Source organism: Jaculus jaculus, chromosome 1 (assembly GCF_020740685.1).
Source record: "Jaculus jaculus isolate mJacJac1 chromosome 1, mJacJac1.mat.Y.cur, whole genome shotgun sequence".
Classification (NCBI taxonomy): domain Eukaryota; kingdom Metazoa; phylum Chordata; class Mammalia; order Rodentia; family Dipodidae; genus Jaculus; species Jaculus jaculus.
In genome coordinates this window covers 102,271,034-102,285,956 of record NC_059102.1, presented here as the reverse complement: position 1 = coordinate 102,285,956, position 14,923 = coordinate 102,271,034, and the positions used below count along the sequence as shown (strand labels likewise).

Sequence of the window (14,923 nt, the reverse complement as noted above, 5' to 3'; positions counted from 1 at the left end):
CGCCCGGGGGCGGGGCCAGCCGGGAAGCAGGCCGGCGGGCGGGGTTGAAAGACGCCGCGGCGCTCGGCTACCACCGCTGGGCGCTCAACCAACGCGGGCCTGGCGGAGCGCGGCGGCGGTGGCGGCGCGCGGGGAACGCGAGGCGACCGGGAGCCTCTGGGTCCCCGGCGGCGCGTCGCTCGGCTGGGCCGGGAGCCGCGCCAGTCGGAGCCCGGGGGCCAGCGCGGCCCGCCTCCGTCCCTGCGTTCATCTGGCCGCAACGCAGCCGGCGGCCATGAGCGAGCCGCCAGGGGCGCCGCCGCCGCCGGCGCCTGCAGGCCGCGGTTAAAGAAGAAAGTCCGTCCTAGCTCAACCCCGAACGAGAAGGCCACCCGGAGCAAGGAGGAGACCCGCAGCAAGAAAGTGATCCGGAGCAAAGAGGAGATCCGCAGCAAGAAAGTGACCCGGAGCAAGGAGGTGCCCCTGGACAAAGTGGTGACCCTGGCGGAGGAGGTGACCCAGACCGAGAAAGTGACCCAGGTCGACGAGGTGACCCAGACAGACCCAGTGACCCAGGCCGACTCAGTAACCCAGGCCGACCCAGTGACCCAGACCGAGGAGATGGCAGAAACGGGGCTCAGCGTGACCGTCACTCACAGTAAGCTACGGGCGGCACAATGGGCCGGTGGGCCGGGTGGGCTTGGCCACTAGACCTCTAGAGCGTGTGCCTTGGGTTTGCCCCTGCCGAAGCATTCTTGGCTGTGTCGGCGGGACTTTGGTCAGCACATCCTTCCGTGGGGTCCGAGTGTTTGCCTCCGGCCATCTGTTGATCCTCCCACATGGAGGAGGAGTTTTGTGTGTATTCTCGTGCTGTTACCGTGGTCTTTGTATCAGCCTTGTCTTTGGCCATGGTGTGTGTGTGTGTGCGCGTGTGCGCACAACGGCCATGTGTCAAGACACAAGCATGCGATGAGTCTGAACTTCGGCCTGTTCGTTCTTGAGAGGTACCTTTTATGGATGTCACATACACACTGTTTCAGTGGGACTTGCTCTGAGCATTGTACTCTGAACTGGTGGAGTTAACCCAGAACTAACCACTGGACAAAGTACTCTGCAAAGCTGAATCCACGGGGTGTCCTCACAACAGACTTTGAGACACCCACGTACCTCACCATCTGGAAAGGGGTTCTAGGCCCCGTACTGTCAGTAACTTTGAGATCTGTGGTTTTCTGTTTGTTGTTTTCTCTCGAGGTAGGGTCTTGCTCTAGCCCAGGCTGACCTGGAATTCAGTATGTAGTCTCAGGGTGGCCTTGAACTCACCACTATACTCCTACCTCTGCGTCCTAAGTGCTGGGATTAAAGGCACGTGCCACCACACACCCAGCAGGTGTCTCTGTTCTAGTTGACTGATTTCTGGTCTGTGTAGAATAGTTGAGAGCCTTTTCCCAAGTCTGTGCTCCTTTTGACCTCATGGACCTGTTGGGAGAGCTCAAGGCTTAATGTAATATGCTGCTAGAAACATACTACTTCCTGATTGTCCACCTATCTGGAACAGAATTAGCATCTGTGCTTTAAACAAATTCTCTCAGGCTGAAGACATGGTTGAAGGCACTTGCTTGCAAAGCCTGACAGCCTGAATTCCAATTCCGCAGTATCATGTTAAGCCAGATAGATGTACAAAGTGGCAAGTGCATCTGCAGTTTGTTTGCAGAGGCACGAGACCCTGTCATGTCCATTCTCTCTTTCTCCCCCTCACCTCTCTCTCTCTCAAGTACATAAATAAAAAAATAGAAAGGACTGGAGTGATGGCTAGGTGGTTAAAGTGTTTGTCTACAAAGCCTAAAGATCCAGGTTCAGTTCCCCAGGACCCATGTAAGCCATATGCAGAAGGTAGCATAGGGCTGGAGAAATTGCTTAGTGGTTAAGGCACTTGCCAGAAGGTAGCACATGTATATGGAGTACTTTTACAATGCAGGAGGCATCTCTATCTGCCTCTCCCTTTTTCTCTTTCAAATAAATAAAGTATTTTTTTTAAGTTTAATAGGAGGCAGAGATAGGAGGATTGCCATGAGTTTGAGGCCATCCTGAGATTACATAGTGAATTCTAGGTCAGCCTGAGCTAGAACGAGACCCTTCCTCAAAAAAAAAAAAAGTTTAAAAAGCCAAGAATGTGGGGTGTGGTGGCTCATGCTTTTAATCCCAGCACTTGAGAGGCAGAAGTAAGAGGATATCTGTGAGTTCAAGGCCAGCCTGACACTACAGAGTGAGTTCCAGGTTAGCCTGGGCTAGAGTGAGACCTTACCTGGAAAAAAAAAATCTCTGCTGTTTGTTTGTATTCATTTGTTTTTAGTAGTCAACAACAGTGTGCTTAGTGAGAAAGACTTGGAGGAAAATAGTTCCATGCCCACAACAGCAAGGAAAACAAAAGGTAGACAACTTGTGATGAAAAGCATGGGAATCAGTAGGATCTAAGGTCAATTTTTTAAAAAATTTTTATTAGCATTTTCCATGATTATAAAAAATATCCCATGGTAATTCCCTCCCTCCCCCCCCACACTTTCCCCTTTGAAATTCCATTCTCCATCACATTACCTCCCCATCTCAATCATTGTACTTACATGTATATAATATCAACCTATTAAGTACCCTCCTCCCTTCCTTTCTCTTCCCTTTATGTCTCCTTTTTAACTTACTGGCCTCTGCTACTAAAGTATTTTCATTCTCACGCAGAAGCCCAATCATCTGTAGCTAGGATCCACATATGAGAGAGAACATGTGGCACTTGGTTTTCTGGGCCTGGGTTAAAAGGTCAAATTTTTACTCCACTACTTGAGCTCCTTAGGCAAATCTTTTCAATTAGACTGAACTATAGTTGGGATAGCTGTGAAACAGGAAATGTTAGGTAGTACCTGCTTCTGAAGTTCTGGGGATTAAATAGGATAACACATGTAATTAGTCTTGGTTTAGCTTGTTATGCATATGTGCTTAAAATGTTAGCTATCATTACAATAGTCTTTTGTAATAGAGGAACCAAAAACTTTTTGAGCAGGTCACCAGAGAAAGGTTTTGGAATAGGGAGCATATGACTTGGGCCTTGAAGGCTAGGTAGAAGTTGTAAAGCTTCAGACTAGACAGGGACATCACTTAGTGCTAGAACATGTGCCCAGAAAGCCGAAGGCCCTGAGTTCTATGCCTAATTCTGTAAGGACACACCAGAATATATTTAGATTTATGTGGAAGTCATCCTCATCAAATGTTTTTTCTTTCTCTCCAGGCAATGAGAAGTATGACCTTCATGTTACCCCACAGCAGGGCAGCAGTGAACCAATTGTCCAAGACCTGGCCCAGGTTGTTGAAGAGGCCACAGGGGTTCCAGTACCTTTTCAGAAGCTCATATTTAAGGGTAGGCATTGTTTGGTTTTGGGTACTTAAGGCTCAAGGACAAATTTAAAGCTGCTTAGACCTACTTAATAGTAAACTAGAGGGCTGGAGAGATGGCTTAACGGTTAAGCGCTTGCCTGTGAAGCCTAAGGACCCTGGTTCGAGGCTCGATTCCCCAGGACCCACGTTAGCCAGATGCACAAGGGGTTGCACACGTCTGGAGTTCGTTTGCCGTGGCTGGAGGCCCTGGTGTGCCCATTCTCTCACTCTCTGCCTCTTTCTGTCTGTCACTTTCAAATAAATAAATAAACATAGGACAAAAAAATTTAGAAAAAAATAGTAAACTAGAACCATTTTTGTTTCTTCATTCAATCCTTTAATAAATATTTATTAAGGAACTGCTATGTACTACACTTTACAAACACCTGGACAGGCGTCTTATTTGAAGTGGTATGATGATGACAGAAACCACAATGAACTTGACAATCTTCTCTGCCTAGGCTAGATCCTCCCCAGTGTATGTTCCTATGACACTCCCTAGTACTGCACAATTTATTAAAAGTACTAGGTTGAGTGCTGGGCATGGTGGCGCACACCTTTCATCCCAGCACTTGGGAGGCAGAGGTAGGAGGATTGCTGTGAGTTCGAGGCCATCCTGAAACTACATAGTGAATTCCAGGTCAGCCTGGGCTAGAGTGAGACCCTACCTTGGGGGGAGCGGGGGAGGTACTGTTAAGTAAATGCTAATATCTGGTTTCTGTTAAGATAACAAACTCCATGAGAGCAGAGGCACCGCTATTTCCAAAGCTTAGCATTGTGCTGACTTGGGTTTTGAACAAATTTTGCAGGAGTCTGGATGGGAAAGGTGCACTGGGTGGTGCGGATGAAGCTGACTGGAGGAACCACCTCCTCCCCACCCCATCCTCTACATTCACTCTTTCAAGACTGGTGTCTTGTAGGGGCAGGTTTATCTCATTAGTTGCTAGTCATTTTAGAAAAAATTAAGTAACAGGAAATACTTTTGTTTATATTTCATAGTAGAAGTTTCTTGGCTTTTTTTTGTGTGGTTTTTTTTTTTTTTTTTTTGGTGAGGGGCAAAGGACAGGGTCTGTTACAGTCCACTCCATCAGTGAAGTAGGTTTGTAGCTAAGGATGACCTTGAGCTCCTGGTCATCTTGCCTCCACCTCCCAAGTACTGGAATTAACATGCCCCAGTGTCTATCTTCTTTCTTTCTTTTCTTTTTCTTTTTTTTTTAAGCTTTTATTTCTGAGTTATAAAGACAACAGAAATTTATGTTGCAAGGTTGGGTGGTGCATGCCTGAATCCAGTACTTTGAAGGAGAGGCAAGCTCCACCCGATTTTGGCAATATAGCCAAAAGAAGGAAGGGAGAGAAAAGGAAGGGAAGGAAGAAAGAAAAAAGAAAAGAAAGTTTCCAAATAGAAAGCAGAAAGAGGAAAGTTTTCCTCCTGAATAATTTCCTCTTCCTCTTCCCTCTCCCCCTCCCAAAAGGTGGACAAGTATGATACCACCAAACCACATCTCAAACCCTTAAATACTACATTTTTTTTCTTATAGTATTGTGTTATTAACATTCACTGTAGCGTCAGAGTATCCTGGGAGGGCTGGAGAGATGACTTAGCAGTTAAGGCAATTCCCTGCAAAGCCAAAGAACCTAGATTTGATTCCCTGGACCCACGTAAGCAAGTTGCACAAGGAGTGCATATGTCTGGAGTTTGTTTACAGTGGCTGATGGTCCTGGCATGCCCGTTTTCTCCCCCCTCCCCCCGCCTCTCTCTATCTCAAATAAAATAAAATAAAAACAACAGAGAAGAGAGACAAAGTATTCTGAGAAAAATGGGCTTTGTTGACTACAAGATTTTTTTGTTATACAGAAATCTATTTTATGAGTAGTAGTGATCTCCTATTCCTGAATGTTATTTTGTGATAGTTACTGTGTAGGTATATTTCTACCTTTTTGTTTAGGATAAATATCTAAAAGTGGTATTACAGGGGTCTGAGGAGATGGCTCAGCAGTTAAGACACTTGCCTGCAAAGCCTAAGGACTCAGGTTCTATTCCCCAGTACCCACATAAAGCCAGGTGCACAAAGTGTCGCATGCATCTGGAGTTCATTTGTAGTGCCTGGAGGCCCTGACATACCCATTCTTTCCCCCTCCCCAACTCTTTCTCAAATAAATAAATATATAAATATTTTTAAAATAAAAGTGGTATTAAAGGATTAATACTTTCTAAAAAGGTTATATCAACTTACTTTCTTCTCATTAGTGAGCACACTTTTTCTTAGACGTTAGTCTATTTTCAGTGTTGTATAGTTGTTACAACCTGGCATGCCTTTCTTGTCTTTTCTCAGGAAAGTCCCTGAAGGAAATGGAGACACCATTGTCAGCACTTGGAATGCAAGATGGCTGCCGGGTCATGTTAATTGGGGAAAAGGTAAATTGCTTTATCTACCAGAGCCCTGAGTCTTCTGCATGTGATTCTGCTTAGATGGCCAAATTGGGGACCCAGATTCTGCACTGGTGACATACCTGTTTAAGCAAAATCTCTGAAATCACTAGTTTTGTTCTATATTTGTACCTTTCTGTTTCTGTTTATTAGGACCTTTGTTTTAGGAGCTAGGAACCATGTACTATCTCAATGACATGGGTTTTGTTTCTGTGGTGGACCCTCAGTCTCGTTAAAATGGAACCTAGAACAGGTCTTACCTGAATGGAATTTGCAAGAGAGTATTTTGTTAAAGCTGTAGATATTAAAGATGAATACCACATGCTAGTTTTAGGAGCCTGTCTCCTTTTAACCACCCTTCTTACTGAAATCTCTCATAGGATGAAGATCCTCTTTGAATGGAAATGTTTAGACTAAAGAACAGAGAATAAAATAGTCAGTTGAGGCTGCACATGTGGCTCAGTTGGTAGAGTACTTGCTCAGCATACAGGAGGCCCTATGTCTAATCCCCAGCACACCCAAATGCCTGTAAACTCAGCACTTGTGAGGTAGAGGTAGGAGGATGAGTTCAAGATTATCCTTGCCTACAATGAGTTCAAGGCCAGCCTGGAGTATGTGAGACCTTGTGTCCCCCACTGTCCAAAAAACAACAAGCCAAAAAACAGGGTCAGTTGGTGATGGGTGAGGGCAGTGGTCCTTGGGTGATGAGAGCTGTGCCCAGCCCTGCATTATGACACAGTAGAATTATTGAACATAGAATGTTTCCTTATTTGGAGTGAGGTGGCTGAGTAGAGAGAGAGAGAGTGCAGAGGTGAGTAAAGAAAGTCTCATCTAGAACTGGAGAGATGGCTCAGCAGTTAAGACTCTTGTCTGCAACGCCTAAGGAGCCAGGTTCGATTCTCCAGTACCAATGCATCTAGAGTTCATTTAAAAACAACAGTCTCATCTAGAATTGAAACTGCTGAGAGATGGGGGCTTGGGATTTGGCCATAAAGAGGAATGAACAGTTGAAGATGATATAATGAAACAGGAAGCTGTTGGCACTGGCTGTCAGTTGCATGGATGAGGGAAAGAATATTCTAGATTTTTTTTTTTTTTAAGATATAGTTAGACATTGGGGCGGGGGAGAGAAAGAAAGACAGTGGGCATGCCAGGGCCCAGACACATGTGCCACTGTTTGCATCTGGTTTATGTGGGATCTGGAGAATTGAGCCTAAATCCTTATGCTTCACATGCAAGTACTTTAACCAATAAGCCATCTCTCCAACCCTATTCTAGATTTCTTGCTGAAGGGTGAGGGAGAATGGTGATGAGCAGCAGGTGGGACTCCCCTCCCCCAATGGGTTGAGTTTCAGAAGCTGTAGAACAAGTGGTGGCATGCATACACACTTCTAATCCCAGCACTCGGGAGGCAGAGGTAGGCAGATCGCAGTGACTTTGAGGCCACCCTGAGACTACATGGTGAATTCCAGGTTAGCCTGGGCTAAAGTGAGACCCTACCTCATTTGAAAAACCCAAAAGGAAAAACAAAAAAAAAGCAGCAGCAGCAGCTATAGAGAAGCCTCAGAACATGTGGCCCTGGCTGAATTTTAGTCTGTAAGGTGTCTCGTTAGCACAGCAGGTCAGTCTCATGGATTCTAGTTTGTGCCACCTCATTTGGGCTATGTGACCTCAGGTTACTTGGCTACATTCAGCCTCAGCTTTTCATCTGTAAAACAATACCTGCCTCTTTGGGATGTGGTAAGGCCTAAAAAAACAGCATAAGTAACATACTAAGCATAGTACATGACATGTAGGGAGCACAATAGAAAACTGAAAGACTAATCGTGCTGGATGTAGTTGGGCAAGTGGACGTAGGGCTAGCCTGAGCTATGTGGTAAGACCCCTTTCCCAAAACAAAACAAAGGACTAAGTGAATTTCACTTGTATTGGTAGTTTGGACTCCTCAGTCATATTCACTCTAGTCTGCAGTGTGGCTGTTGATCAGCCCAGGTTGAGACTGAATTCACCATTTAAATTGGATTCATTTTCCATAGCTAAGTCTTCAGGACCCTCATTAGAAGGTCTAACACCTTCCTTATCTCTGGTCTAGTCTTTATAGATAGAAAACCTTAATGTAGAACCCTCTCATTTGCTTGCCAAGAAACAGTTGGGTTTAGTCCATTCCTTCTAGGTGAGTGAATTAGCCCAATTGTGATCAGAATTTTTTCTTTATACAGGTTACCGCTCTTAGTGATTAGAAATTTTGTTTTATTCTTTATGTTAGAGCAATCCGGAAGAAGAGGTTGAGCTAAAGAAGTTGAAGGACTTAGAGGCATCTGTAGCGAAGGTAGCTAACCACCTGGAAGAGTTGAATAAAGAACTTGCTGGAATCCAGCAGGTAACTTCCTTTAAGAACCTTGTAGGGCTGGGGAGATAGCTCAGTGGTGAAAGGTACTTGCTGCCGGCCCAGGTTCATTCCCCAGCACCTGCATAAAGCCAGACACAAAGTGTTTCATGCGTGTGGCCTAACAGACAGACAGACAGACACACACACCCTCTACATTGTGTGTGTATGAACATGCATAAAAATTTCTTTAAACGGGGCTGGAGAGATATCTTCGCTGTTAAGGTGCATGCTTGCGATGTCTAAGGACCCCTGTTTGATTCTCCAGGTCCCACATAAGCCAGATGCACATGGTGGTACATGCATCTGGAGTTAATTTTCAGTGGCTAGATGCCCTCTCATGTACATTCTCTCTGTCTGTCCCTGTCTCTAATAAATAAATAAAAATAAAAAAAGGAGGCTGGTGTGAGTAGAAAATTCCTTCACCTGGCTTTAATTTTTTTTTTTAAAAGGAACTTTGTGGGCTGGAGAGATGGCTCAGTGGTTAAGGAATTTTCCTACAGATTCTGACAACCCAGGTTCAGTGCTCCAGTATCCATGTAAAGCCAGATGCATAGGGTAGCACATACATCTGGAGTTCATTTGCAGTGTCTAAAGATCCTGGTGTGCCCATTCCTCCCCACGCTTTCTCTGTCTTTGTCTCTGTCTCTCTTCTCCCTGTCTCTGCTTGTAAATAAATAATTTTTATTTTTAAATAGGAACTTAAAATTTTTTATTTTTATTTATTTATTTGAGAGCGACAGACAGAGAAAGAGGCAGAGAGAGAGAATGGGAGTGCCAGGGCTTCCAGCCACTGCAAACGAACTCCAGACGTGTGAACCCCTTGTGCATCTGGCTAACATGGGTCCTGGGGAATGGAGCCTCGAACCGGGGTCCTTAGGCTTCACAGGCAAGCACTTAACTGCTAAGCCATCTCTGCAGCCCTTAAATAGGAACTTTTAAAAAGGAACTTTATGACTATAATGCGCGGTTGTGGCAGGGCAGGGGCAAACTCTGTAATCATACCAGTTCAAATTCTGGCTCAACCCTTTCTTCCCTCATATTTATTTGTTTATTTTTTATATATATTTTTGTTCATTTTTATTTATTTGAGAGCAACAGAGAGAGAGAGAGAGAAAGAGGCAGGTAGAGAGAGAGAGAGAATGGGCGCGCCAGGGCTTCCACTGCAAACCAACTCCAGATGCGTGCGCCCCCTTGTGCATCTGGCTAACGTGGGTCCTGGGGAACCAAGCCTCGAACCGGGATCCTTAGGCTTCACAGGCAAGCGCTTAACCGCTAAGCCATCTCTCCAGCCTGATATTTATTTGTTTCTTGATTTTTGTCTTGTGGTGTTGGGGGCCAACCCAGGACCTTGTGCATGTGCTTTCTCTAGACTCAGAATTTTGCTCAAAGGAGAGCACTACCACATTAGGATTTGCATTGTCTAAGTTAGAACAGAAGACTTCTCACAGTTCAAGTTGTATTGTGTTAGCAAGGCAAAAACCATTTTAATTTATAGATGGTCCAAGTTGAGCTCCATCCTAGTGGGACAGAGGAGGGGTCACCATTCTATTCAGTTCTTCATACTTGAGATAGAGTACTGAAACCCAGTTAAGGACTAGGAATAGCCCAAGACTGCCTGTTTCTTTTTCCACTTTATTTTATAACATTAATTGGATATGTATTTCTTTGAATTATAAAAGTAATAATGTGATCATTGTACAGAAGGTTGGGGGTATTTTTTGTTGGTTTTTTGAAGTAGGGTCTCACTCTAGCCCAGGCTGACCTGGAATTTACTATGTTGTCTCAGGGTGGCCTCGAACTCACTGCGATCCTCCTAACTCTGCCTCCCAAGTGCTGGGATTAAAGGCATGCGCCACCATACCTGGCTGTACAGAAGTTTTAAATACACATAGGTAGTAATACGGAAAATATAAGTTAGCTGTAAGCCACAAGTCAATAAATGACAATCAAGATCCAGGGTCAGAGTCTGGCCTGGTAGCATAGGTCTATAATTCCAGCTACTCAGGAGGCGAAGCAGGAGGATCAAAGCCAGCCTTGATGGTCAATTTAGGGAGGGTCTATCCTATAATTTATAAAAGTACAAAGAATCCAGGTGTGGTAGGGCACACCTTTAATCCCAGCACTCGGGAGGCAGAGGTAGGAGGATCGCAGTGAGTTCGAGGCCACCCTGAGACTACATAGTGAATCCAGCCTGGGCTAGAGTGAGACTGTACTTCCAAAAACCAAAAAACACCCAAACAAACAAAAAAAACCCTAGGACCAGTCATTGTGGCACAAGCCTTTAATCCCAGCACTCAGGAGGCTGAGGTAGGGGAATTACTTTGAGTTTGAGATCCTGAGACTACATAATTACTTCCAGGTCAGGTTGGGCTAGGGGGAAAAAAAGAAGTAGGAAGATAGCTTAATGGTTGAACACTTGTCTAGCTTGTATAGGTTTAATCCTTAGTCTCATACCACACTTGAAAGATTCAAGTCCAGGCCTGTCATACCTTAAAGTCAGTGCTTGTCTGCTTCAGATATACACTTGTGACTCAGATGTCATTTTTCTGAAATATACTTTTTACCTTACATCTTAAAATTCAGTATATACCAGGCATGGTGGTGCATGCCTTTAATACCAACACTTGTGAGGCAAGAGGTAGGAGCCACCCTGAGACTGTATAATGAATTCTACGTCAGCCTGGGCTACAAGGAGACTCTACCTTGAAAAACAAAAACAACAACAAAAAATTTAATATGGTATGAGGCTGGGAATACAGCTTGGTAGAATGCTTGCATGAAGTCCTGGGTTCTATCTCTGCAGCATGGCATAAGCTGAGCTTGGTAGTACACATGTATACTTCTAGCATTTGGAGATGGAGATAGTAGGATTAGGAATTCAAGACCAATAGCCTACATACCAACTTCTGAGGTATGAATACATGAGACCCCATGTCAGAAAAAAGGAGGGAGCCGGGAAGGGCTAGAGAGATGGCTCAGTGGTTAAAAGCATGTCAGCCCAAGTTTGATTCTACAGCAGCCATGTAAAAGGTGGGTGCAAAGTGTTGCATGCATCTGCTATTCCAATGTGCTGGGCCAGCTAGACTGACACAACGAGGCTGGCAAAACAAGGGAGACCCTGTCTCAAGAAAAGTAGAAGACACACCCCCCAAGGTTGTCCCCAGACCTCCACAGGGGGACCATGGCATGCACGTGTACACGCACAATAATTAACAAAAGTAAAATTTAATATAGTGCAATATATTCTTTGTACTTTTGTTTTTCAAGGTAGGGTCTCACTCTAGCCCAGGCTGACCTGGAATTCACTATGAAGTCTCAGGGTGGCCTTGAACTCTCAGCAATCCTCCTACCTCTGCCTCCTGAGTGCTGGGATTAAAGGGTATGTGCCACTGTGCCCAGCTAAGCCTGTGTTCTTAATATCTGCCTCATGTGTATAAGTATATACTTGTGACTGAGGGCTTTACTGAGACCAAGCCTCAGGAAGCCTTTGAAGCCTCAGTGGACCATGTGAGAGAGAGCAGCCTACACCCAGGTGTAATTTTTAGATTGGGCCACGGCCAGCCATTCTGTTTTTTTGCCAAAAGCTAAAGATATGGTCTGGCCTGTTATGGCAATGGTAGACTCAGGGTTACTTCACCAGTACTGTGGCATTGTTTTACATGAGTCCCGAGTAACCCTAATGAGTACCTTATTCCCCAGGGTTTTCTGGCTAAGGATTTGCAAGCAGAAGCTCTCAGCAAGCTTGATAGGAGAGTGAAGGCAACAATGGAGCAGTTCATGAAGATCTTGGAGGAGATTGACACAATGGTAAGCAAATATTCAGCTCAGGAACTAGTTTGTGGTAACAGCATTTCTGTCAGTTTCAAACTCCTATTGCGTGCCAGACACCATGCTGTATCCTTGGGTGAACACACAGAGCTTCTGGTTTCTAGGCACCCATAGTCTGCCAACATAGGTCTTTTGTCACATATTAGCATCTGCCATCATTAAAGGTACTTTTTTAAATTTTAATTTGAGAGGGGGGGGGCAAATAGAGAGAGAGAGAGAGAGACTGGCTACACCAGGGCCTCTAGCCACTGCAAACAATCTCTAGATGCATGTACCACCATATGCTTCTGAGTACTGGGGAACCATGCTTGGGTCTTTGGTTTTGCAGGCAAACACCTTAAATCACATTTTTCTTTCTTTCTTTTTTTGTTTGTTTGGTTTTTCGAGGTAGGGTTTTGCTCTAGTCCAGGCTGACCTGGAACTCACTATGTAGTCTCAAGGTGGCCTTGAGCTCAAGGCAATCCTCCGACCTCTGCCTCCCAAGTGCTGGGATTAAAGGCATGCACCACCATGCCCGGCTCACATGTATAATGTATTTTGATCATATTTTCCTACTATTACCTTCTTTTCCCTCTCAAACTCCTGCTGAACCTACTCCTTTCCAACTAGTACTCTTATTTTCACATCTTTGTGTGCCCCCCCAAATTTAATTGGGATTGTCTTCATGATCATGAGGGTGATGGCATTTACTTGAGCCTGCACAACTTGTCAGTAGCTTCACCACTGACGAAAATGTGTCCCTCTCTCCCAGTAATCAATCATTAATTGCCAAGAGCTCAGAGAAGGGTGGGACCTCATGAACCCTGCCCCCATCCATATTGACAGGCCCCCTGATGCCTGGGCTTGGGATTCTGTGGGGACAGAAGAGTAAAAAAGAAACAGAAGATACTTTTCCTGCACATTGAACTAGTCATCTGTCTAGAACATAATATCCACACCCAGGAAATAGAGAACAAAGTCTATGCTCCAGGTCAGGTTTATGGTACAGACAATGCAAACAAAGGCGCTTTTCTATGGGTGAGTTCCATGGACAGGGCCATATAGCATATATACCTGAGGAATGACTACTGAAAATGCACATTTAATTTACATTGATGACCTTGGCATAGTATGTGAATTTCCAGTGTGTATCATGTCATTGTCACTGAAGATTGTTTTCTTCCATAGGTCCTACCAGAAAATTTCAAAGATAGTAGGCTAAAAAGGAAGAGTTTGGTGCAGAAGGTTCAGGTGGGTTGTGTGGTAGTATATGACCAATTATAATGTGTTGGTGTGTTTATCTTTTCAAAATTGGGTAGTACAGTATAGAATTAGCATGGGCTGACTTTGGTTATTGTTTATTAGCATGAACTTAGAACATCAGAGAAGAATCTTCTTGTTCTTGTAATTGTATATGAATTAATTCAGCTTAGGGAAAAAGTTCTCTAGAGAACAGACACCATTCATGTGTGCAGCGCCCTCTTCAGTTGTATAGTTGTACAGCTGTCCATAGCACTTTTCTTTAAAAAAAATATTTTTATTTATTTATTTGAAAGAGTGAGGAGAGAGAGAGGGAAGGAGGGAGAGAAAATGGCTACGCCAGGGCCTCCAGTCATTGCAAACAACCTCCAGATGCATGTGCACCTTGTGCATCTGGCTTACTTGGTTTCTGGGGAGTCGAACCTAGGTCTTTTGGCTTTGTAGGCAAGGGCCTTAACCACTAAGCCATCTACTCAGCCCCTGTACCACCTTTGGGGTAACTGTTGGTGTGTAACATGATCAGAAACCACAGCTGTATGCTTTGAGTCCACGTTCAGTGCCCCTCTCGGTCCATGCACACAGCCTGTTATGTTATCTGTGCACTAAATGGATGAGCAAAGGTCCTTGTTGGGCTGTGGTTGTCTAGCCCCGGGAGTGCTCTCACGATCTGTGTGTGTCTTTTAGGCATTCCTAGCTGAGTGTGACATGGCGGAGCAGAACATCTGCCAGGAGACTGAGCGGCTGCAGTCTACAAATCTGGCCCTTTCTGAGTGAAATGTGGTAGAGGCCGTGCTGGCCTGAAGCAGTGTCAACAGTGCAACCCTCTCTGGAACAGAAGTTGCCTGTGTCTCCAGGGCTGCCAGAAGCAGCTGGCCATTTGCCAATTTTCTGACTCCTACACCAGTTTTCAGTGAAAAAGTACTGTCTTTGCCACCCGCAAGTAGAGCTCCGGTTTCCTCATTCTGGCTCCACGTGGCTGCATTGCCCAGCAGCTGCCTCTTTAGGAGAGGGCCTCCCTGCCCATATTTTACCAACTCTTCTGACATTCAGGTGCTTTTGGGGGACTGGTGAGAGCTCTCATTTATCCAGAGCTAGTTCCAGGTTTATAGGGCACCCTGGTCTTAAGTCACACAAAGTTGTTCTTAATCTTTTGATCCCAGTGTTCCATAGAAGTAAAAAACAGAATCAGGAGGAGAAGGTTGCGTGTAGTTGAGAACGTTGGACTGGCTGCGCACACGGGCCATCACACTGTGCCTTGTTGTGAACATCCGGCTGGATCGCTGTTTAAGGACCTTGTCCTCGTCTTCCAGTGACCTTGCCAGCGACAGGATTTCAAGAAACCTTTCCTCATGGGGCCTGTGGTTGATGTCTGAATTTTCTTGACCCCAAGCAACTCTTAAGTATGTTAGAGCCCAGTTTCTGCTTAAAACCAGTCTAGAACCCTGGCTTAGGAAGGCGAAGGCGGCAGAGTGGGGGTAGGGGGCGTCAGAGTAAGGGAAAGGCCCATGGAAACTTCTCAGGAGTGACGGGTTTCTGTTAATCATACTCTTCTGAGTTTTGCATGTCCTTCGATGCTTTTTTTTACCCATTTTGTGGACTTATACTGCCATTGCTATTAAAACTACTTTATATGCCCACCA

General features: G+C 45.1%; 2 protein-coding genes across 2 annotated transcripts in view; one reads left to right on the top strand and one right to left on the bottom strand.

Annotated features, from left to right (window-relative positions):
* The window catches only part of Chmp5 (charged multivesicular body protein 5), a 14,386-nt gene extending 13,607 nt beyond the window's left edge, over positions 1-779 (bottom strand). The window contains exon 1 of the mRNA XM_045160047.1: positions 637-779. The gene's annotated coding sequence lies outside the window, so the exon portion shown is untranslated. The remainder of the gene's footprint in view (positions 1-636) is intronic.
* Positions 1-14,923, top strand: part of Bag1 (BAG cochaperone 1) — a 15,224-nt gene extending 301 nt beyond the window's left edge. The window contains exons 3-9 of the mRNA XM_004658491.2: positions 52-637; positions 3,254-3,382; positions 5,733-5,815; positions 8,094-8,207; positions 11,916-12,023; positions 13,212-13,274; positions 13,968-14,923. Of these exons, the coding sequence (XP_004658548.2) occupies positions 52-637; positions 3,254-3,382; positions 5,733-5,815; positions 8,094-8,207; positions 11,916-12,023; positions 13,212-13,274; positions 13,968-14,057 (1,173 nt within the window). The 3' untranslated portion in view covers positions 14,058-14,923. The remainder of the gene's footprint in view (positions 1-51; positions 638-3,253; positions 3,383-5,732; positions 5,816-8,093; positions 8,208-11,915; positions 12,024-13,211; positions 13,275-13,967) is intronic.